Below are 22,107 nucleotides of genomic sequence, written 5' to 3'. Positions count from 1 at the left end.
CTTCTCCGGTCGGCCCATCCTTCTTCTATCGACCACCTGATCCTTTGACTTCCTCGTAGCGTTGACTCCCCAGAACGGGGGTCCCTTGTTCTTACCGTCAGATCAGTAATGTTGTAAAGTAATGTTTTTAAAGTTTAATTTTCTTAGTAACTTTTGAAAATTATTTTTTAAAATCAAATTTTTAAATATTTTTTAAAAATAATTGTAAAATATGGTATTTAAATAATAATTAAATAATAAGATTATTTGGAAAATAATTTTATTGAATTTTTTAAAAATTTTTAATTTTTTTTAAATTTAAACATAGTCCGTATGACATATTTAAAGGGATGAATTGATTAGATTATATAAATTTTATTTGGATACCTCAATTAAAATGAGCGTTGATTGAGAAATTAATTTAAGATTTTATTATTTAGATTTAAATATAAATATTAATAAAAAACTTTTAATCTCATTTTCCCCTTTTCCCCCATTTCCTCTCTTCTTTCTTCCCGATTCAGCCGACGCTCCTCCCTCACAATCTCGCTGCTACCGGCCATCGTAGCCAGCCGCCCTGCCCGGCGAACACCGGTCGATGCCGTGCCACCCGACGAACGCCGCGCCACCTTCATTGATCGCTGTCATCGCCGATGGGAAGGGGGCTATGAGCCTATGAGGTCACTTCGTCGCTGCCGATTCCACCTCTTCAGTCGATGCCCTAGTCGTCGATCCACAACCGACCAAGCGTGCTGGATATCTACTGGAAGTCGTCGATTGCGTCGGATCTGCGCTCAACATCGCCACTGCATCTCGAGCCCTAGATTCCGTTCGTTGCCGCAACCTTCTTCTTGATTTGATTTCGCCGTGGATGTGGGTGATCACCACCCATTCTCTCCAGTCGATCATTGCAAATCTTTGGAGACGTCTTGAGAGCCGAGCATCGACGCACCACTTCTAGCGACCACCCAAGTCGATCACGACAGATCTACTCCCTTGGGCATCTTTGTCCCTCTGCCGGTGCTGTGCCAGCAGATCAAGCAATAGTCGCTCTTCGTATCGGTTGGTCCATGGAAGGGAAACTCGTGCCACCACAAATGGGGTTCTGTTCGAGTGCCACCTCCAGGGGGTGAGCATTCCAAGTATTTCTTTAGGGATTCATGGAATTAGTGTAGTGAGTTTTCTTTGGTTGTTCTTCTCTGATTTGGACTAATGAAAGACATTCAACACAGTATGCTGTGGATTTTTGTTGAATCGATCATGGGTTTCATCAACGCATCCTATTGTTGGGGATTTAGTGGGAGAAGTGGTGGCTGATATTGGAGGTAAATTGTTAGTTAGATGTTATGAATTAAGAATTTGAGTTGAATTCTTGGTTGTGGTTGTATTGATATTGAATTGGGATGTTTGAATTGAAAGGGGCAGCTGTTTTACCTACTCAAACTAGCAATACCGATAGTGGTTTTCTCCGGTTGTGAAGCATCAGTTGAAGCTTTATACTTGGGTGAGTTCTAAAATTGATTTTGTGTTTACATTAGATTGGATTAGTGTGTTGATTAGTGAGTTTTGGATTGATTATGCTTGTAGTAAATCATAATTGGAAGGGAAAATGATTGGGGATGCTTAATCTATTTGGTTATGGGTTAGAGATTCATTTATGAGTTGATTTCTCTAGTTAGGTTAATTTGAATGATAGCATGATCATTATCAGGATATTAGAAGGATTAAACCTAATCTAGTGAAGGTTATGTATTGAGTTAAATCTAACAGGGTTAATGAGATTGGTTAACTATCAGATTAGGGGTTAATAATTGAAATGGAATTAATGTATAGATTAATCAGATTAGGGTTCAGTTAGCTATTTGGTTCATGATGGATTTAGCTAACTAGTTCATACTTGATTAGTTATATCATATACTATGTGATCGCAGGACTTGGGTTCAGGACGAGCGTCTCGACGTGGGACTACTTGACACGATCTACGTATAAAGGCGGGTATTTCTTTCTTTGCCTCTATGTAGTTAGTTAAACTTAAAGCATGGTTATTACTGGATGATTAGACTGTTTTACCTTAGATTGTTTACGATTGCTGCTTTCCTGCTTGATACTTATGCTTGATCTTTGAGGTAATCTAGTTATATTCTATACAGTCTCGTTTTTTGATACCTGAACTCTGTTGTATATACACACGTATAGTATGTATCATAGGGATGTCTGGTTGATTTGGGTTAACATACTGATTATGCATATCTTTGTTGACTGTACACATGGTTGGTATGTGTTGTAGGAGTCACATGATTTGCTGTCCATTTACATGTAGTGTGTGTACGCCTGTCCAGTGTGGTTAAGGTGAGTTTCTTGTGGATTATACCTTTGTGGTTATGGACATATGTGTTTTGTATGACTATCGGAGGATTCTGATTGATTATATCTATGTGGTTATGTGTATGTATCTGGTTGTGATATTGGAGGTATTATGTTGATTATACCTACGTTGTAGAGTGCGTACGTGTATGGTTGGTACGGACCTGGTGTTCTACTTGATGTACTTTGTTGTTTAATAGACACCAGTTGGATTTACCTATACCTATAGGTATTAGATGGATTTTTATACTGGAGATGTTTATGTGGATTGGGGATGTTGCATCGATGATGATCGTGTTAGTATCATGATTATTTATCATGTTCATCATTCATTGCATGCTGACAACTATTGTCTCCCTTGTGGTGTGAGATAGTCGTCAGTCATTTATGTAGGTGCAGCGGGGCCGACAAGAGGGGGTGAATTCCTTGTAATATAAAAGTATACCTTCCTCAAGACTTTCAACTCAAAATAGATAGCAATAATAATAAAATAATAAAACAAAAGAATTAGAGAAGACCAGAAGTTGACTTGGTTACAACCAAGACGGTTGTTAATCCAAGGCGATGAAAAGCGCACTAACGATCTCCTTCTCTGAAGGCGGAGAAGCCTTTTACACACTTAGAAGCTCAGAACTATTGCTAGAAATGAATACAGAGTTGATTGCTTGAATGAATACTATTTCCTAGCTCCATAGGCCATTTTATAGCTCCTGGAAATCTTATCTCGAAGGTTGCGCCTCCAACAGAGGTCCAAGGCGCCTCCAACGAGTGGATGGATAAAACTTTATCCATTGCGCAAACGGTCGCCTTTGACCTGTCTGAGGCGCCTCCATTAAGCAATGAGGGCGCCTTCAAGGTGAAGGCGCCTCCATTGATCTATGAAGGCGCCTCGGGCTTTACTTCCAGCTCACTTTCTCCTTTGTTTTGACTTCCAAAACTCCATGCGTTTGGGTGATTTCGGCCAACCGAAATAGGGCTCATCCGAACTCAATTTTCGGCCTTCTCCTCGAGCAGTCTTCCGTCCCGGCTTTACGTCCCTCGAACGTCGCGCACGTCCTTCTCGCCCACCAGTGTACTCTTTCGTAGCTCTTTCATCCTTCGTACGCACCGAGCCCGTCGGCTCCCTTCCCGTGCCGTTCTTCTCGCTAGCCGCGTCTTCTGCTCGACTTCCTGCGCTCCTAAGTTCCTGCACACTTAGACACAGAGATCAAATAACAAGCAGGACCTAACCTAACTTTGTTGATCACATCAAAATACTCACGGGATCCAACAATCTCCCCCTTTTTGGTATGCATCAACTCAAGTTTAAGTTAGGGTAAAATTAACCAAATAGTAATTTAAGAAAATTACTAAACTTAACATTTTAAGTACAAAAATTGCAATAATAGAATTTGCAACATAAGTTAGAAAAAAATTTATAATTTTCCTAACTCCCCTTAAACTTAAACTTGTACTTAACTATCTCCCCCTTTGATCACAACAAAAAGAGCGGGGAACAAAGTAAAAAAAATTTCGAAGTTAAAAATTTTTTAAGTAAGAGAAAAATTCAAGTTTTCTAAGTACAAGATCAGACTAAAATTTTCTAAGTTTTTTTTTTTAAAAATATTTTAAGTTAACAATGTTCTTGGAAAATTTTTTTAAAACATTTGCTAAGTAAAAACAAATCATTTCTAGAAAAATTTAGTTAAGATAATTTTAAAAAAAATTCTAATTTAGTATTTTTCTAAGTCAAAATTTTATGCAAGAAACATTTTTTTAGAAAAAGATGTTTTTGAAGAATTTCCAAAAAATTGTTTAAAAACTTTTCAAAGTATTATCTATTTTTAATTTTAATACTTTTATCAGAAAATTAATTAAACATTTTGTTTTCAATATTTTGACTTCCAGGTCGTGACGAGGCACTAGACCTTCTTGGTTATTGGAGCAACAACCACTTCCTTAGTCAAAGCCTCATAAATAAATTTTTATGTTTAATTTTCTTTTGAAAGCCTTAACTTACAACAACAAGAACAACCAAGCCTTTTCCCACTAGGTGGGGTCGGCTGTATGAATCCTTTTACGCCATTGAGCTTTATCTCCTATTATATCATCATTTATATTTAAATAAATTTTATCTTGTTTTATTGTTGCTAACCAAGTCTTTTTTGGTCTTCCTCTTTCTCGTTTGATATGCATGTTTATCATAGTTTCACATCGCCTAACTGGAGCATTTATTGGTCATCTAAGTATATGTTCGTACCATCTTAAACGTGTCTCTCGGAGTTTTTCCTCAATAGATGCAACTCTGACTTTCTCTTTAATGCTCTCATTTCTTATTTTGTCCATCTTCGTATGTCCACACACCCACCTTAACATCCTCATCTCTGTAACTCTCATCTTCTGCCCATGTGCTCGAGTCATAGCCCAACATTCAGCTCCATATAACATAGCAGGTCTAACTGCGGTTTTATATAACTTACCTTTAAGTTTAAGAAGTACTTTACGGTCACATAAAATACCCGACGCTCCCCTCCATTTCACCCATCCTGTTTGTATTCTATGTAAGACATCTCTCTCAATCCCTCCATCATTTTGTAAAAATGATCCTAAATATTTAAATCTTTCGATTGCAGGCAACTCGTCCTCTCTTATTTTAACAATTGTCTCATTACTTCTAATATTGCTAAACTTAAATTCCATATATTCTGTTTTTAATCTACTAAGCTTAAACCTTTCCCGTGTAGTGTTTCCCTCCAAGATTCTAGCTTTGCATTTACTGCTTCACGTGTCTCATCTACCCAAATAATATCATCTGCAAACAACATGCACCACGGTACTGTGTCTTGAATGTGCGCAGTGAGTTCGTCCATAATTAGTGTAAAAAGATAGGGACTTAGAGTTGATCCTTGATGTAATCCTATCTTTATTAGAAATGCTTCAGTTATTCCGCCTGAAGTCTTTACTCTGGTCGTTACATCCTCATACATATCCTTAATTAGTTCAATATATGTTACGCTAACACCTCTCTTTTCTAAAATTCTCCATATAATTTCTCTTTATCATAAGCTTTTTCTAAGTCAATGAATATCATGTGTAGATCTTATTTTCTAAGTCAATGAAAGCCTTAACTTAAAGAAATTTTAATCCAGTAAAGATTTTGGAACCCAGTATAGATTCCTTGCTACAGGGTTAGTTAAAAACTTTGGGGGTATATAGCCTTTAGGTATTCTTCTAAGTTGACCCTGATGTTTTCTTATATACCAATTTAATTTTCCGTAAACCTTAATTTTTGATTTTTGAAAAACATTAGTATTTAAACATGCATCAGATTTTAATTTTTCAATTTGGAGTTTCAATTTATCATTTTCAGATTTCAAATTATCTACCATTTTATTTAGGTTAGCAATTTCTTTTTCTGATTAAGCTAAGTCTTTAGAAAGAGCTTTAATAAATTGAAACTACTATTTAGGATTTAGAGCACGTACCTTACTTACCTTACTTTGTGATGCTCCCCCTTCATCATAACTTTCCTCTTTTGATGTTCCTCCTCCTTCATCTATGCTCATTTCTGAGCTTGACTCTTCTTTTGACAGATGGTTGGCGATCAGCGCTAGTCCCAAGAAGGCTTCGACTTCAGATTCGGAGGACGTCGAATCGTCCCACGTGGCCTTCAGGATTTTGTGCTTGGAGGAATTTGACTTGTACTTTACCTTCTCCTTGTCTTTTGTCTTTTGCTTTATTTTTGGGCAGTCGTCCTTGATATGCCCTTCTTCGTTGCAATTGTAGCACTGGACTTTCCTTCTGTTGCGCTGATGCTTTCTCGACTGTGATTGAAATTTGTTAGTTTTAAGAAATTTATTGAAATGTTTTACCAGTAGCACCTGATACGAGACATCGTCAAATGAGGAGAAGTTGTCGTCGCCAAGATTGCATCAGAAGATAACCTAGCAGATCCTTTCACAAAGGCCCTTCCGGCGAAAGCTTTTGATCGACATGTGGAGGGGATGAGAATCAGATGTAAGGCAACAGATATGACAGCTTAGTCTTTTAGTATAAGTGGGAGATTGTTGGAGTGTATACTAAAAGCCTAGCTTTTGTAAACATTTATTTGTTAAAATAAAAAAATCACATTGGTCAATATCTGCATTTATTAAATGTAATTGTTCAATTAATTTATATAGTAGACAACATGGAGTGTGGTGTCACACTCAGAAGATCATGTTGTCGGTTCTCTATAAATTATAAACAGTTGCTCGCGACTAAGATAGAAAGGAACAAACTATCAGTATAGTCGTAGTGTAATTAAGTATTAGTTTATCTTGACTAATAAATTACACTAATACACTTTAAGTGTATTGAGTAGGATCATTTAGGTATGTTCTTTTGTACTGACTTAGTAAAAGAACTAAACCTTAGTTATTATGGAAGTGCGTGCTCTTAATCCTAATATAATAACAAGCACATATATTTAATATTTATTTCTTTGATTTATCAAAGGGTGAGGTTTAGCTCGATAAATCAATATGCCCGATAAGTTGGGAAATGATATTACTTATAGTGTGTGTTGTTGATTATAGAAGAAATCTGTGTCCTAGTTATCTAGGTTGAGAATGTCCCCAAGAGGAACTCATTGTTAAACCCTGCAGGTGGACCTAGTCCGACATGAAAATAAAGTTGAGTGGTACTACTCTTGGAGCTAGATATTAATTAAGTGAGTTGTCAGTAATTTACTTAATTAGTGGACATTCGTAATCTTAAACACAGGGAGACTAACACACTCATGATAAGAAGGAGCTCATAATGTAATTTGGGATTGGTGCGGTAGTGCGGTAATAACTCTATAGTGGAATGAGTTATTATCGATGAACTTGAGTTGTGTGCTCGGGGCGAACACGGGATACTCAAGCTCATCGGAAGGCCAAAACCAATTTCTCCTCTAGGTCCCTGTCGTAGCCTCATTATAGCCTCAAGTCCATCCAAATGTAAGGCTCTTCTTGGTGTCCAAGAAGGGGGTCGGACCATTGCTTGGTGACCGACCAATGACTGACCACATCCTCTTGAAAGGGGCCGGCCCTATAGCTTGGTGACCAAGCTTGTAGGGGCCGACCATAATAATTCAAAAAGGGAGGGTTGTTTTGAATTTTTTAAAATCTTCTCTTTATAGAAAACTATAAGTTTTAAAAGAGAGATTTTAATTTTTAAAACTTTTCTTATTTGAATTAGGTCACATGTTTAAATAGAGAGTTTAAAAGATTTTAAAACTTTTCTTTTTTAACCATCCTTATGGTTTAAGAAAAAAAAGGAAAAGAAGTTTTAAAATTTAAATTTTCTATCACCATGTTAAAAAAGGAAATTTTATAAGAGAGTTTTTAAATTTTAAAACATGGTTTTAATTTTTAGAAACTTTCCTTTTTTAACTCATACTTTAGGAAAGAGAGCTTGTAAATTTTATAAGAAGATTTCTTCTTGTAAAATTTTTAAAAAATTATTTTTCCTTTCCTTTTAATTGTGGCCGGCCACCTTGCTTGGTGCCCAAGCAAGGGCCGGCCAATTCCAATCCTAAACCAAATAGGATTGATCATAACCATTGATTGGTGATTGATTCAATCAAGAGGAAAGAAAAGGAAAAATAAAAAGGGAAAAGAAAAAACTCTTGGATGATTTTATTTTTTGTAAAAGGTTTTTCCTTATTTGCCTTGGGCAAGTAATATAAAAGAAGGGGTGAGGGGGCTTCATGAGACACAACTCTTATTTTTTTGCTTGGGTGATCTCTTGGTGTGGCCGACCCTCTCCCTTCTTCCTCTCCCTTTGCTCTCTTCTCCTTGGTGGTGATGGTGGCCGGATTTTAGAAGAAAAAGGAGGAAGCTTTTGGGTGGTGTTCATCTTGGAGGATCGTCGCCCACACGACGTCCAAGGCGAGACGAGGAATACGGCAGAAGATCTTGAGGTCATTAGCTTACAAAGAGAAGGTATAACTAGTATTTTTCTTCCGCATCATACTAGTTATTTTTCTTTGTATGAATTCTAAATACAAGAGGCAATTAGATCTAGTTTATCGAATTTATTTTTCGATTTTGTGTTTTCTTCTTTTTCGAATTTGTGATTCGATTGTTCTTTTTGGTTAACCTAAAGTTATTTAAGGAAATAAATATTAGCTTTCCTTAAAAGGCTTTGCCTAGGCGGTGGTGGTTGCTCCCATATCCAAGAAGGCCATGTGCCTCGCCATGCAGTCCTGGAAGCCAATTTTGGAAATTAATATTTATGGAATTAATAATTTAGGTAGATTTGAATCAATAGTGTTAAGTTCCGCTTGCGATTCAAATCTAAACCATTAAGAACAGATAAGTTAAATTTGGAATCAATGATGTTAAGTTCCGTCTGCGATTCCTGATTTAATTTCTAAAGAACACAATAGGTTATTTAAGGAAAGGTTCGACACTTGTACAAAATTTTTTGTACAGTGGAACCGGTACGTTTTCCTAGGATTAACCAACACTCAAGACTTTCAACTCAAAATAGATAGCAATAATAATAAAATAATAAAATAGTAAAACAAAAGAATTAGAGAAGACCAGAAGTTGACTTGGTTATAACCAAGACGGTTGTAAATCCAAGGCGATGAAAAGCGCACTAACGATCTCCTTCTCTGAAGGCGGAGAAGTCTTTTACACATTTAGAAGCTCAAAACTATTGCTAGAAATGAATACAGAGTTGATTTCTTGAATGAATACTATTTCCTAGCTCTAGAGGCCATTTTATAGCTCCTGGAAATCTTATCTCGAAGGTTCAAGGTGCCTCCAACAGAGGTTCAAGGCGCTTCCAACGAGTGGATGGATAAAACTTTATCCATTGTGTAAACAGTCGTCTTTGACCTGTCTGAGGCGCCTCCATTAAGCAATGAGGGCACCTTCAAGGTGAAGGCGCCTCCATTGATCAATGAAGGCGCCTCGGGCTTTACTTCCAGCTCACTTTCTCCTTTGTTTTGACTTCCGAAGCTCCATGCGTTTGGGTGATTCTAGCCAATCAAAATAGGGCTCACCCGAACCCAATTTTTGGCCTTCTCCTCGAGCAGGCTTCCGTCCCGGCTTTACGTCCCTCGAACGTCGCGCATGTTCTTCTCGCCCACCGGTGTACTCTTCCGCAGCTCTTTCGTCCTTCGGACGCACCGAGCCCGTCAGCTCCCTTCTCGTGCCGTCCTTTTCGCTAGCTGCGTCTTCTGCTCGACTTCCTGCGCTCCTAAGTTCCTGCGCACTTAGACACGGGGATCAGATAACGAGCAGGATCTAACCTAACTTGGTTGATCACATCAAAACACTCACGGGATCCAACAATTTATAGCTGCCCATTCGGCCATTGTGGGAGAGTGGTAGCTAGGAGTGGAGCTAGTCCTGTTCTGCCCACAAGGTCGCTTAGTGTTCTGTCCGCCTCGACCACTCTAGAGTAGTGGATCTGGAGGGTTCAGTAGTCAGGGGGCTAGTGATGTGAGTAGTCAGAGACCTTGATGCTATGTAGTAAGATAACTACTTTGCGAATCGTTCATCTCGGCCGCTCTATAGCGGTGCATGTACTGGAGGCTAGTACGGTTTGTCATGGACTCAAGCCTCTCGGCCATACAGGGGTCGTGGTGCTTGGAGAGGTGGCAGGGGTGACCATGTGGCATGCATGTGCATTTGCATATGATGTGCGGTGCATCTGTGGAGTTATATCTGCATACATGCCTATTAGATACTAGTTGCATGTGATTGTGATCTGTTGTACTTATTTGAGATATGATTGTTGCATATGGTTGTCATGCTTCATACATGTCATTTATTATACATATATATGCTGTCGTATATATTGCACAGGTGTTACGAGCAGATCTGTTACTGAACCAGTGAGTTTACTGATCATTGTACCATGTGTCGATTTCAGATTGGGTATGTATTTATCATTATCTCAATTGTGGTTTGTGCAGTTGGTATGTCAGTTATGATTATGTATGGTTATTATGTCGATTATGTTAGATGAATTGATTATGTCAGTATGATCATGTTCTTTATTACCTACTGAGACTGTATACTTTGATCTCCATGTTTATTTTATATAGACCATGCACTATCTTGTCTATTACCTGCCCCGCACTCACCACCTCGTTTGTATCTTTATGTTTTCATGTAGCAGATAGATGATTGTAGAGTCGCTTGGAGTATATATATATATATTCGTAATTGTATTGCCGTTGTATTGGTGTTTTTAGTATAGCTGTGTGGGCTATTTAATATATATACTTGCATGGTTGTGTATATTCCAGCCATGTGGGCTGATGTATATAGTTTGTATATGTATTTATGATTCATATTGTCATAGTTACAGGGGAGATGCTATCCGTTTATCGGGCAGAGATTTTTCTAGGGCGTGACAATAATTTTTAAAATAGTTTTTAATGTAGTATTGCAAAGTAATTTTTTAAAGTTTAATGTTCAGAGCAATTTTTGTAACGCCCCGGCCCGGGCGGGCCCCACCCGGACCGAACCAGGAACGCCACCAGAATTGCCCATCGGGTTGACGACTAGCTCCATAGACCACCGGAGGTCCTTTCAGCGTGCTTTGTCCTCACTCGTACGCACCCTAGAAAACTTCCCAAGAGATCACCCATCCTCAGATTTCTCCAAGCCAAGCACGCTTAACTTTGGAGTTCTTAAGTTTGGGCTTCCAAAAAGGAAGGTGCACCTTGGTGATATGGATAGTATCATCTAATCTTTTAAGCCATACTTAACCAGAATCTCAGAACCGGGATATTACAATCACCCCCACTTAAAGACACAACGCCCTCGTTGTGTAACCACAAATCACACCACAGACAAATCCCAGAATTTCCCTCGCTAGGTGGTGCCTTGGGTGCTCCTGCCACATGCGCACTCACAGTCGCAAGGTTGCTCTGATACCATCTGTAACGTCCCGGCTTGGGCGGACCCCACCCAGACCGAACCAGGAACGCCACCAGAATTACCCATCGGGTTGATGACTAGCTCCACAGATTACCGGAGGTCCTTTCAGCGTGCTTTGTCCTCACTCGCACACACCCTGAAAAACTTCCCAGGAGGTCACCCATCCTCAGATTTCTCCAAGCCAAGCAGACTTAACTTTGGAATTCTTAAGTTTGGGCTTCAAAAAAGGAAGGTGCATCTTCATCTAACCTTTTAAGTCATACTTAATCAGAATTTCAGAACCGGGGTATTACAACTTTTGTAAGTTATTTTTTCAAAGAAATTTTCAAAATACTTTTCAAAAGTAATCTTCAAAATATTATGAAATTAGGTTTCTTAAAACTTAATTTTTGAAAGGATTTTCAAGGAGTAATTTTCATACCATTTTTATTTTTAGAAGATTTTTTAAAGTAATTTTTGAAACAATTTTGAAAGTCATAAAGTGACTTTCAAATCTTTTTTCAAAAAGATTAAGTAAAATAGTTTTGAAAATATTTTCAAAATATTTTTTAATAGTTTGAAAAAGTTTTTCAAAATTCTTTTATTTTTATTTTTGTAATCCTTCCTCTTAAGTTAATATTTCCTCTTAACCTAACACCTATAGTTATTAAGGAGCTCTATCTAATTGTTTAAGGGATTTAGTGTTGAAATATTGATTTTAGAAAATATGTAACTTTGAAAAACTATAAGTTAAGTTTGATTAATTTGAGATTATTTAAATTAATCGTTAATTAATTATTTCTAGAAAATTATTCTAGGATTAAGTTAATTAATTGGCCGACTAAATGAATTAATTGATTACTCATATTTTATTAAGTTAAAAATAAGTTAAGTTGGAATTTTTAAGTCTCAATTAACTATATTTCATAGGTTTATGTTTGAATTGATAGTTTATTTGAAATTAAATTGGATTATTTATTATCAGTATTGATTAACTATAATTTAACTTTTAATTGAATTAACTTAAGTTTAATTACATTTTAATTTAGGTTAAATTAATGATTATGTTATAATTAATTTAAGTATGAATTGATAATTAATTTTTTGAATAATTAAATTAATTATTTATTTTAGATTAATAATACGTAGTTATTAATTGAGATTTAAGTTAATTGATTTGTAATTTGATTGATTTGAATTAAGTTAGTTTAAAATTTTAATTAGATTAAATTAAATTAAGATATTATTTAAATTGAGTTTTCAATTAAGGTTATCCAAAATTATCAATTAAGGTTAGATTAATGTTTTGAATTTAATTCAATTAATTTTAATTGTTTACTTATTAATTATTTAATTGAGTTTTAAGTCTAAGTTAATTAAATTTTAATTAAGTTAATTAAATTTTAATTAATTATTTAATTAATATTTATGTTTAAATTAATTTTATTAATGTATTAATTTAAGTATAAGTTTTAATAAAGTTTTTAGGTTTTACTTAAATGTTTAAATTTTAACTAAGTTTTTAAGATAATAATTTTTTAATTTAAAATATTTTTTAAAATATTTTTTATTTTTAAAAGAATTTTTAAAATATGTTTTAAAGATGATTTTAAATTTTTTTATAAAAAATAATTTTTAAAAGATTTTAGAAGATTTTTAAAAGATTTTGAAATATTTTTAAAATAATTTTTAAAAGATTTTAAAATATTTTTAAAATAATTTTTAAAACATTTTAAAAAGATTTTTAAAATAATGAAAAGAGTTTGTAATGATTTTAAAATAATTTTAAAAATATTTTTAAATAATTTTTAAAAGATTTTAAAAGTTTTTTGAAATGATTTTTAAAAGCTTTTAAAAGATATTTTAAAATATATTTTTTTAAAAAAATTAATTTTTTAAAAAACCATTTTTAAAAGGTTTTTTAATGATTTCATTTTAAAAAATAATTTTTAAATAAATTTTTGAAAATATTTTTAAAATAATTTAAAAAAATTAATTTAATACGTTAATTAACTTTACATTTAATTTAATTTTAATTTTAAAATTTAATTTTTAATTAACTTTATTTTAAAGTTTAGGTGGATTAATATTTAGGGTTTAATGAAATTAACATTTAATTAAATTAATATTTAAAGTGGAATTAATTAACATTTAATTAATATTTATAATTAAATTTGAATCCTTAATCATCTTCTTTGATTTAGTTTATTAACCAATATATTCCTATAGTTTTGTAAGATGAATTAGTCGATTTTTTTTTTGAAGATAGTTTGACTTTGTGTTAGATTCAGCTTTGACCGTCAGTCATTTAAATGTGCATTTAAAAAATTAGGTTCCAAACTGTGGCGGGGCACATAGGTCTTCTTGGGTATCAGAGCAATGACTACTTCTAGACAAAGCTATTTTAAGAAATTAGACATTTAATTTTTCTATTGATAAAGCTTGGTCTAACTAGTTTAGGATGTTGCGAGATAGCTTCGGTTAGTTTCACTCAACTAAGTAGACCCAGTAGGATATGTCTTACCCTACTTGACTCCTTAGACCGAGCTTCCCTAACATTTTGCCCCTCCTTGATACTTTGTTGATCAAAGATCAAATTATCTGGTGCTTAACTATCCGATATGGTAGACTAGGTTCGTGAGGTGCCAGCTATTCTGGTGCCTCCCTAGATTGTTGCTTTTGTATTTTGTTTTGATTTTTTGTTTATGTTTATTTGTTTTGTAATTATAAAATACTTGATTATAGTTAGTTTTTGGTTTTATTTTGGACTTTGGCCCAAGTTTAGTTTAGTTAATTTGTAGTTTGGGTTTAGATTATTTGATTTATCGTTTTCTTGTTTTATGTAATTTATCTGATTCTTAGGTACAAAATATTGATTTGGTCCTACTTACTTGGTTAGGCACGTTTTCGGAACCCAGGCTTGAGTTTGAGTTTGATTTTTATTTTGGATGACTAGAGATATAAAAGTCTTGTTAGTCGAGCCAAACTTGTATCTGAGTCCGGACTTATTATACACAGCTCTTTGTGATCTAAGTATCATATTAAGTTACTTGGATCTAGTTATGAATTTTTATAGAAGTTGTTTTTTTAGTTCAACTACTTCGCCTTTTAATCTGGAATTGTTGTTCTCAAGTTTTGCAACTTGAGTTGGGATTCCCGCTTGAATCAGCTTAGTCATTGAAGTTAGTTTTAGTTGTTTGTTAAATGCTTTATTTTCTATACTTAGTTCATTTATTTGTTTTTAGAAATAGTCAATTTCCTATGTAAACATGCAATTAATTTGACAAACTTTTTACTTAAACTAGCTTGTACCTTGTTAGAACCTTTGAAAACGAGTACGGACTTATGACTTGATTTGGGTTCGGACTCATCTTCTGATTCACTTTCAAATTTTGGTCCGGACGCCATCAGTGTAAGGTAGTTGGTGTGCTTTGGTTCATCGCTGTCTGATTTTTCCAATGACGACTCATCCCAAGTCACCTTGAGGGCTTTCTTCTTTTTGAGTCTCAGACAATCATGATTGTAGTGTCCCTTTTTGTTGCACCTAAAGCACGTGACATTTGCCTTGTTGTTGTTGGAGGTGGACTTGATCTTCTGCAAATCCCTTTTGGTGAACTCCTTTTTTCTAGTGAATATTTTTCTTACCAAGTTCACTAGGTGCTCTTTATCATCTTAGTCTGGGTCAGATTCAACTTCTAGTTCTGGTTTAGTTCTAGACTTTTCTTTGGACGATCCTGCAAAAAGAGAAATATCTTTCTCGGCAGATTTGGCGTTAGTCTGTTCATGCAGCTCTAATTTATAGAATAATTCATCTAATTTTAATTTTAAAAGATTCCTCGAAATTTTATAGGCATTCACGATGGATGCCCATAATGTATTTCGAGGGAATGCGTTTAGGCGTTCCTTATAAGATCTCGATTCTCCATTTGATGGCCGATCGTGTGGAGCCCGTTGAGGATGTCTTTGATCCTTATATGCAACTGACTTGTAGTCTCTCCTTCTTGTATTTTTGATATTAAATAACTTATTTAAAAATAAATCTCTTTTAGTTACCTTTGCGTCGTTTGTCCTTTTATGTAGTTCTATGAGCTTGTCCTATAACTCATTTGTATTTTTGTGTAGGTCAACGCGGTTTAGTTCTTCCTTCGTGAGACCGCACTGGATTGTGTTAAGGACCTTGAAGTCTATTTGGGCTTTTTTCTTTATTTTTAGATTCCAATTTTTGGGTTAATTGGAATTCTGGTGTGGTGGTCGACTGGCGTCTTGTATCCTTTTGTTATGTTGAACCATTGGTCGAAGTCAACCTTCAGATATACTTCCATCAGTTTCTTCTAGTATGAGAAGTTGTCTCAGTTGAATAGCGGGGGATGAACAGTGCTGAATCCCTCGGTTTGGCCCATTGGTTTATTGCAAAAGAAAACTTAAAACAGATACCAAGACTTGGTCTTGGGGTAAGTAGTGCGGAAAAAAGTTACAGTTATAATTTAAACGAGAGAAACTGGAAAATCGATGAACCCCCTATTCTGAGGTGGTTCCACCAATTCAGAGCTCACTTGGCTCTGATACCACTTGTTGGATCGTGAGCACGTGGAAGGGGGGGGGGGGGGTGAATCACGTGTTTTTGAAAATAGAGTTAATTTAAAATTTAAAATAAAATTGTAGCAGAAAATTTAAACTGAAAAGAACACAAGGAAAAACTCGATCGGTTTTACCTGGTTTGAAGCCTTCGGCGACTCCTCCTCCAAGACTTAAGTCCCGCGGATCTATCGATGGGTAATTCACTAATAACCTCTTTTGGTACCGCTGAAAGAGGTGATCGAATACAATGAAAGACTGATAGGTCTAGTGTAACAACCTAAAGACTGGTATGGCTAGTGTAACAACCTACATTCCCCCTTTTAAGTTGAAATAAAGAAAGCAACACTTAATTAAATTTACCAACTATTCAGGGCATGCTCGTGTGTTGCTGTCGGTCTATCAGAAAAAGTCAAACAACTAGGAAAAACATCTCGGTAGCAAAGTGACTTCTTTGAACCAATAATAGAGCTCAGGAGGACACTTGGATCAAATGAATATCAGTTGTTCTTCAAAGAGCTACTTTAATCCTCCTTTTATAGGTCGTTGAGGGCGCCTCCAATAGCCTCCAAAACCATCTCTCATCCCCTCCGCTTCCGAGTCGATAAACTCCACTTCAGGTGGTTTTTATCCTTTTGAGGGCGCCTTCATCGACCTTTGAGGCACCTCCAACCTCCGACTGCAATGGACTGGATGGTCTTCGCAAGCTCTGCTCTTATCCTGAGCGAGGGCGCCTCTAACACTTCTGAGGTGCCTCCAACCCTCGCTCCAGGTGCCTCCAACTACCAAGAAGTGCCTTAATGCCTTTTGCTCTGGGGCAGGAGGCGTCTTGAGCACTATTTATTTGAGGCTTTTTGTGCCTTTTCACTCTTGCAAAATGTGTTAGTCCAGAAATAAAGTATATCTTGCAAAATAAGGTTAGTACAAATATAAAATATGAGTATTAATTAATTTCTGTCTTTCCAAGACCAAAAATTAGTCATGGTCTTAATTTAGGTTGGGACAAGCACCTAAAGTCTAAACTTAGACTTGTCCTCATCAAAACTCTCCCCTCTAGTGACTTATTTTCACTTACTAACTTGCAGACTCGCCTCTCGACCCATCAGGTCTTCTCGCCAGTTGTCTGAGGACCCAGTCAGATTTCTTGCCAAATATCAAGTCAACCCTTTGACATATCTGGGCTTTGCACCAACTATCGGGTCCTCAGACCTAGTTGGGTTTTAGCCTGATGTCAGATCCCCTAGACCCATCAATCCCTGCATGCTTGGTAAATGCATTAGATCATAAAAATACCTAACTTAACTAGCTTGTCATTCATCAAAACCTAAGATAGACTATTAGTGCAGATTGCACCAACATAATCAACATGATATCTCCATTAATATCCACCAAATATATGTGCACACACAATAGACACGTGTGCACATACAATCTTGGTATAATCAGAAAACATGATTCATCAATCACATATATCTACATGTATAAAAAAATCCAACAGGTGTCTACCAACAACATATATAATAATTAGCAACACCTATACATGTGTGTACATTGACATATGCATAATCAGCATGATAACTAATATAGTATACACTATATATGTGTGTACACTACAAAGTAAGAATATCCAAAGATGAAATTGTATAGATAATAGATAGAATATCTCTAAGATCAAGTACGTAAGTATCAAGCATGGATAACTATGAGTAGATTTAAGGTAAAGCAATCTCATCCATCAATTAAAAATCATGCACTAAGTTCAATGAACTATAGAGGTCAAGAAAGAAATACTCGCCTTTATCGTAGATCATTCCCAAAATAAGTCTCTCGTTAAGATGCCCATTTCAAAATAGAGTCCTGCATCGACATATATATAGTTTAGGTAGTTACATGTGTAACTAAAAGCTAAATCACATTCCACAACTAATTAGGGTAAACTCTACTTGAAGGCGATCATTAATTAATCCCGATTAATGATTAACTTCAACTAACCCAACTCTTTGATTGAATTAGGTCTAACCTCCATCAACCCTAATTCTCACCAATTTATCCAATTGACTAGATTAGGTTTATATATCATCCACACTAAAATTTCTCATCCAAAATTCATAAATATGTAATTTAATACATCCTTCACCCTAATCAAATCGATTCATCAATTGGATTAGCTTAGTAATAACTTCATCCTTAATACTCATCAAATCCTATGATGCTCATTGGTGGCTCACAGCTAGAAGCGGTGCATGGTTGGAGAAGATGGTCGGAGTAGAGAATGTCGACGAATAGTGAGAGGGCTGCTGAAGTCTATATGTGGCTAGAGCGAAGCTCCACTCGACGGTGGCCGAGTAGGGAGAACACTAGGCTATGGTTGTGATGTTGATCACTGAGCTGATGGTAGCAATTCCAGCCACCGTGGTCACAGGTGCATAGAGCAGCACCGATAGTTGGGGTAACGTTCTTAGCAAATCAAGTGGTGCACAAGGAATCGACAGCAACAGTGGCTCTAGGCAATAGCTGGCATCGATGATGGAAGCTAGGGCATGGGAGGAGATCGACAACTCTCCCCCAATTGGTGGTGTCGCCAATCTGGCCTTCAGCAAAGAGGAAGCATCGGCTCGGGGAGAAAGGGAGCTTGAGAGAGGGGGAGAGCGTCGGCGGCTCTCACACAACCGACAGAGTTACTGTCTTGACCTCATGCAAAGGAAGATGAACGACAATTGACTGAGAGGGGGCGGCAGTGGTGATGCAAGGGAGAAGGGAATCGAGAGAAGGGGGAAATCAGGTGAATAGTGAAGGAACTTAGGTTTTAGATTTTATATAATTAGGATGATGAAATATACTTTAGGTTTAATTAAATCTATCAACTCCTACTTAAGGAATATTTCGAACAAGTTTTCTCTTAGCCCAATAAATTCATCCCCTTAAAACATGTCTTACCGATTCTGTTTAAATTTTATTTTTTTTTAAAAAAAATCTATGAGGTTATTTCTCAAATAACACTTATTATTTAATTAATATTTATTGTCATATCTCACAGTGATACCAAGTTCATCAACCCTTTCTAGAAGAGCTTATGGGGAAAACTGGGGCCACAATTGAACCTTAACAATGCCTGCCACCTCCAGACAAATGGTCAGACAGAGGTGGTGAATTAGAGTTTGGGCAATCTTCTGAGGTGTCTGACAGGAACTAACCTGAAGCAGTGGGATTTGGCATTACCTCAAGCAGAGTTTGCCTACAACAAATCGAGAAACATCACCATAAGTTTGAGTCCTTTTGACATTGTCTATAGGCAGAATCCATTCGGAGTTCTGGATTTAACCCCTATTCCACGTGTAGGACGATTTAGTCCTAAACTAGATGAGATGGTAGAGAATATTTGGGGCATTCATTATTAGTAGGTGAAACTAATAATTTTTTAGATTGATACCAGAGATCTACATTGTTATGGGTGGAACCCGTAAACGTTAAGTTTCAGATCTAAAAATACCATTTAGTACCTTTTCACAGCCACTAAACATTTTTTTTATTATTTTAGTTATTTATTTTTTTTTGGTATTTTTGGTATATCAATTTAAGATTTGTCTATATAAACATTCTATTTAACTGTTTGAGGCATTATCCTTTATATTGAATAAGATTTTCTTTTTTGGCAAAGCTTAGAGAAAGACGGTTTTTTTTTTTGTTTTCAACGGTTTTTCTTCTTGTCTTCTTTTCAAATTTCCATTCTCGTCAACTTGTAAAATAATTGCTATTGTACTCGGTGTCACATCAGTATTGCCTTCAACATGATCTTTGCAGAATGGATGATCACAACCATCCTCATCATCCTGTTCCTTGTTAAAAAGCTTATATGAATTTTGACTTACTAATCTTGGAAACTATTTTTTTCAGTTATCAATGGTAATGCTCTGCAACCGAACCTCCTATTGCAAATGGTCAAGAATGACAAGTCCAGAACAAGAGTTAGCTCTATGATTAGATAGTTTCATTTTTATTTTGAATATCCAGTAATTACTAATCTCCTTTTGATATTGCTTGTGATAGTGTGGATTGAATTTCTCATCATCCACAGAATTAAGGTAAGGAATTTGGATTAGTTTCACATACTTCAACTAGAAAAAAGTCAGAAAGTCCATTTGAGAAAAATAATTATATCATTTCTAATTTCGTTTGCTTGCATGTTACAAGGCAAGACCTCTTTTTTTCCTTCCCTCCTTTGATTAATCATGAGGTTTGTGTCTCTATACAGAACAACTCCAAAATACGCTCTGATGAATATTGGATACAATTTGTTATACTACTGAATTTTTAATTGAGTCAGATAGACATGATTTTTATCTGAATTAGGTGAGATTTAAATCTTTGGTTGGCAACTCCTTTGATTAATGGCAATGCTCTGTGAGATTTGTTTAAGATCACAGCTAGCAGACATATTTATTTTTTAAAAACAATTAGTTTATGTAGTTGAGACTTTGAAATAAATATTGACATAACAATTTGAGTCATTTTCCATAAGAATTCTGCAGTTAGGTGCGGGCTCCTATTTCATGTGATCCAGCAGTTTCAGGTGACCAGTTAGCTGATCGGGTTGCTTTGATTCTTTGTTGATTGATAAGCATCTCTTGTTGGTGCAACAAGAGTTGCTTTGATTTCTTTGTTGATTGATATTGTTGTTAGTTAAATATGTATATAAATGCAATTCCTGTTACATTCTTTGCCAGATCCATGTAGATGTTTATATTTTTCTTGTGCAGAGAAGTTTAGTATATGGCAATGTATCTTGATAACTTCAGATTTTGCTTGGTGTTTATGTTATAGAAGCCAGTATTTTCTTTGTGGTCCACATGGATGTTTTAATTTATATGCTATGTTAGTCTATAGTAGTTCCTTTCTGATTCTTAGAGAGTACATATCTGCTTATTTATTTTTGGTTGGCTCTTCCCTCCTTTCTTTTTCATAAAAATGTTATAAGTTTGATGGTGTGTGGTACAAATGTGTAACAAAGCATTCTGAGCTCTTTTTTTTTTTTTTTTTTTTAATTCGTTCAGGCTTTTCCAATAACCAACCATAGTCATCCATGTTTACTTGTTATTCCACTAATCAGAGAGCAAAAATCATCCAAGTGTTATTTATGAGGCTTTCAGGTACCTTTTAATTTTCTTCTAATTGATAATTCCTCAAGCACAATCAAGGAGCAACTCGCACCACCGCCTTTGGAGGAGCTGGGAAAAAGAAAGAGGAAAGGATAAGAGAATTTACTGATGTGCAATTGCAAATTGACAAAATCCATGAAGAAATTGATAAAACTTTGAATATTAAACAGCAAATTGAGACACCTCTAGTTGTCAAAGAAGATTTATCATTGAAGAAGTTAGGAGAGTACCAATCACAACATCAAGAACTTGAGAAAGAAAAGGTTCTACTATGTTGTTAAACATCCATGTACAGTACTTCCAATAAATCTTCATCAAGATTTCTACATTTAGATATTGTTAGTAAATTAAATTTTGGATATTTTAATTGTGTACATTATTTGAATGTTGTTAGTATTGCTATTTTAATTAGTATTGATTAATATTGATATTATTTTGATTGGCGTTGATATTAGTTGTATTGATATTATAATTATATACATTTTTTTAAATATTAAGGCATATATGATAAAATTCATAATAAAATTATTTAGCTATGAAAATTAAATTCCGTCACTAATTGAAATAGCAACCAAAATCTTGTGATTGAAATTTTCAGTTGCTAAATGAAATTAATGACCGATTAGCATCTAAAATTTTGGTCGCTAAACGACATTTTTCTTGTAGTGATCGATCTAATTAGGATCACAATTGATGTGGCAAAATCCTAGAGCCCCCGCGTGTCTTATGGATAGGTTCAAAAGACTTGTTGAGCTATCAATCAAAGTCAAGTTGTGTCAAACGTGATCCAAAGCAAATTAGACCCAGTCTAGATGAGATTAGGGTCTAATCAAATTAGCTTAAAACACTTAGCCCCAGAAATAGAGTTCGTCAAGAGACAAGCCTCAGTCTTGAATCTCAACATCATGTCTTAGCCTCAACTGTTGATATCCTCTGTGCCTCAATTTCAATCTGGAATCTCAATATCCAATTTCGGCCTCAATTGTCAGCATCCTTCATGCCTCGGTTTCACTCTTAGATCTCAACATCCTATCTCGACCTTAGTTGCCAACATCTTCCGTGCCTTAGTTTCAATCTCGGATCTCAGCATCCTGTCTCAGCCTCACCACTATCTTCGTGCCTCAGTTCTAGTCTTGGATCTCAAT

General features: G+C 35.5%; 1 protein-coding gene across 1 annotated transcript; it reads left to right on the top strand.

Annotated features, from left to right (window-relative positions):
* Positions 1-577: 577 nt before the first annotated feature.
* On the top strand, positions 578-20,650 carry LOC122045085. Its single transcript, XM_042605149.1, has 7 exons — positions 578-643; positions 1,399-1,483; positions 1,911-1,970; positions 5,916-6,023; positions 19,701-19,771; positions 19,854-19,888; positions 19,998-20,650. The coding sequence occupies exons 1-7, from the start codon at positions 578-580 to the stop codon at positions 20,119-20,121; spliced, it is 549 nt and encodes a 182-aa protein (XP_042461083.1). The 3' UTR covers positions 20,122-20,650.
* The last annotated feature ends 1,457 nt before the right edge of the window (positions 20,651-22,107 follow it).

Source organism: Zingiber officinale, chromosome 1B, assembly GCF_018446385.1.
Source record: "Zingiber officinale cultivar Zhangliang chromosome 1B, Zo_v1.1, whole genome shotgun sequence".
Classification (NCBI taxonomy): Eukaryota; Viridiplantae; Streptophyta; class Magnoliopsida; order Zingiberales; family Zingiberaceae; genus Zingiber; species Zingiber officinale.
The sequence above is the reverse complement of the archived record's forward strand: the minus strand, read 5'-3'. Positions and strand labels throughout refer to the sequence as shown.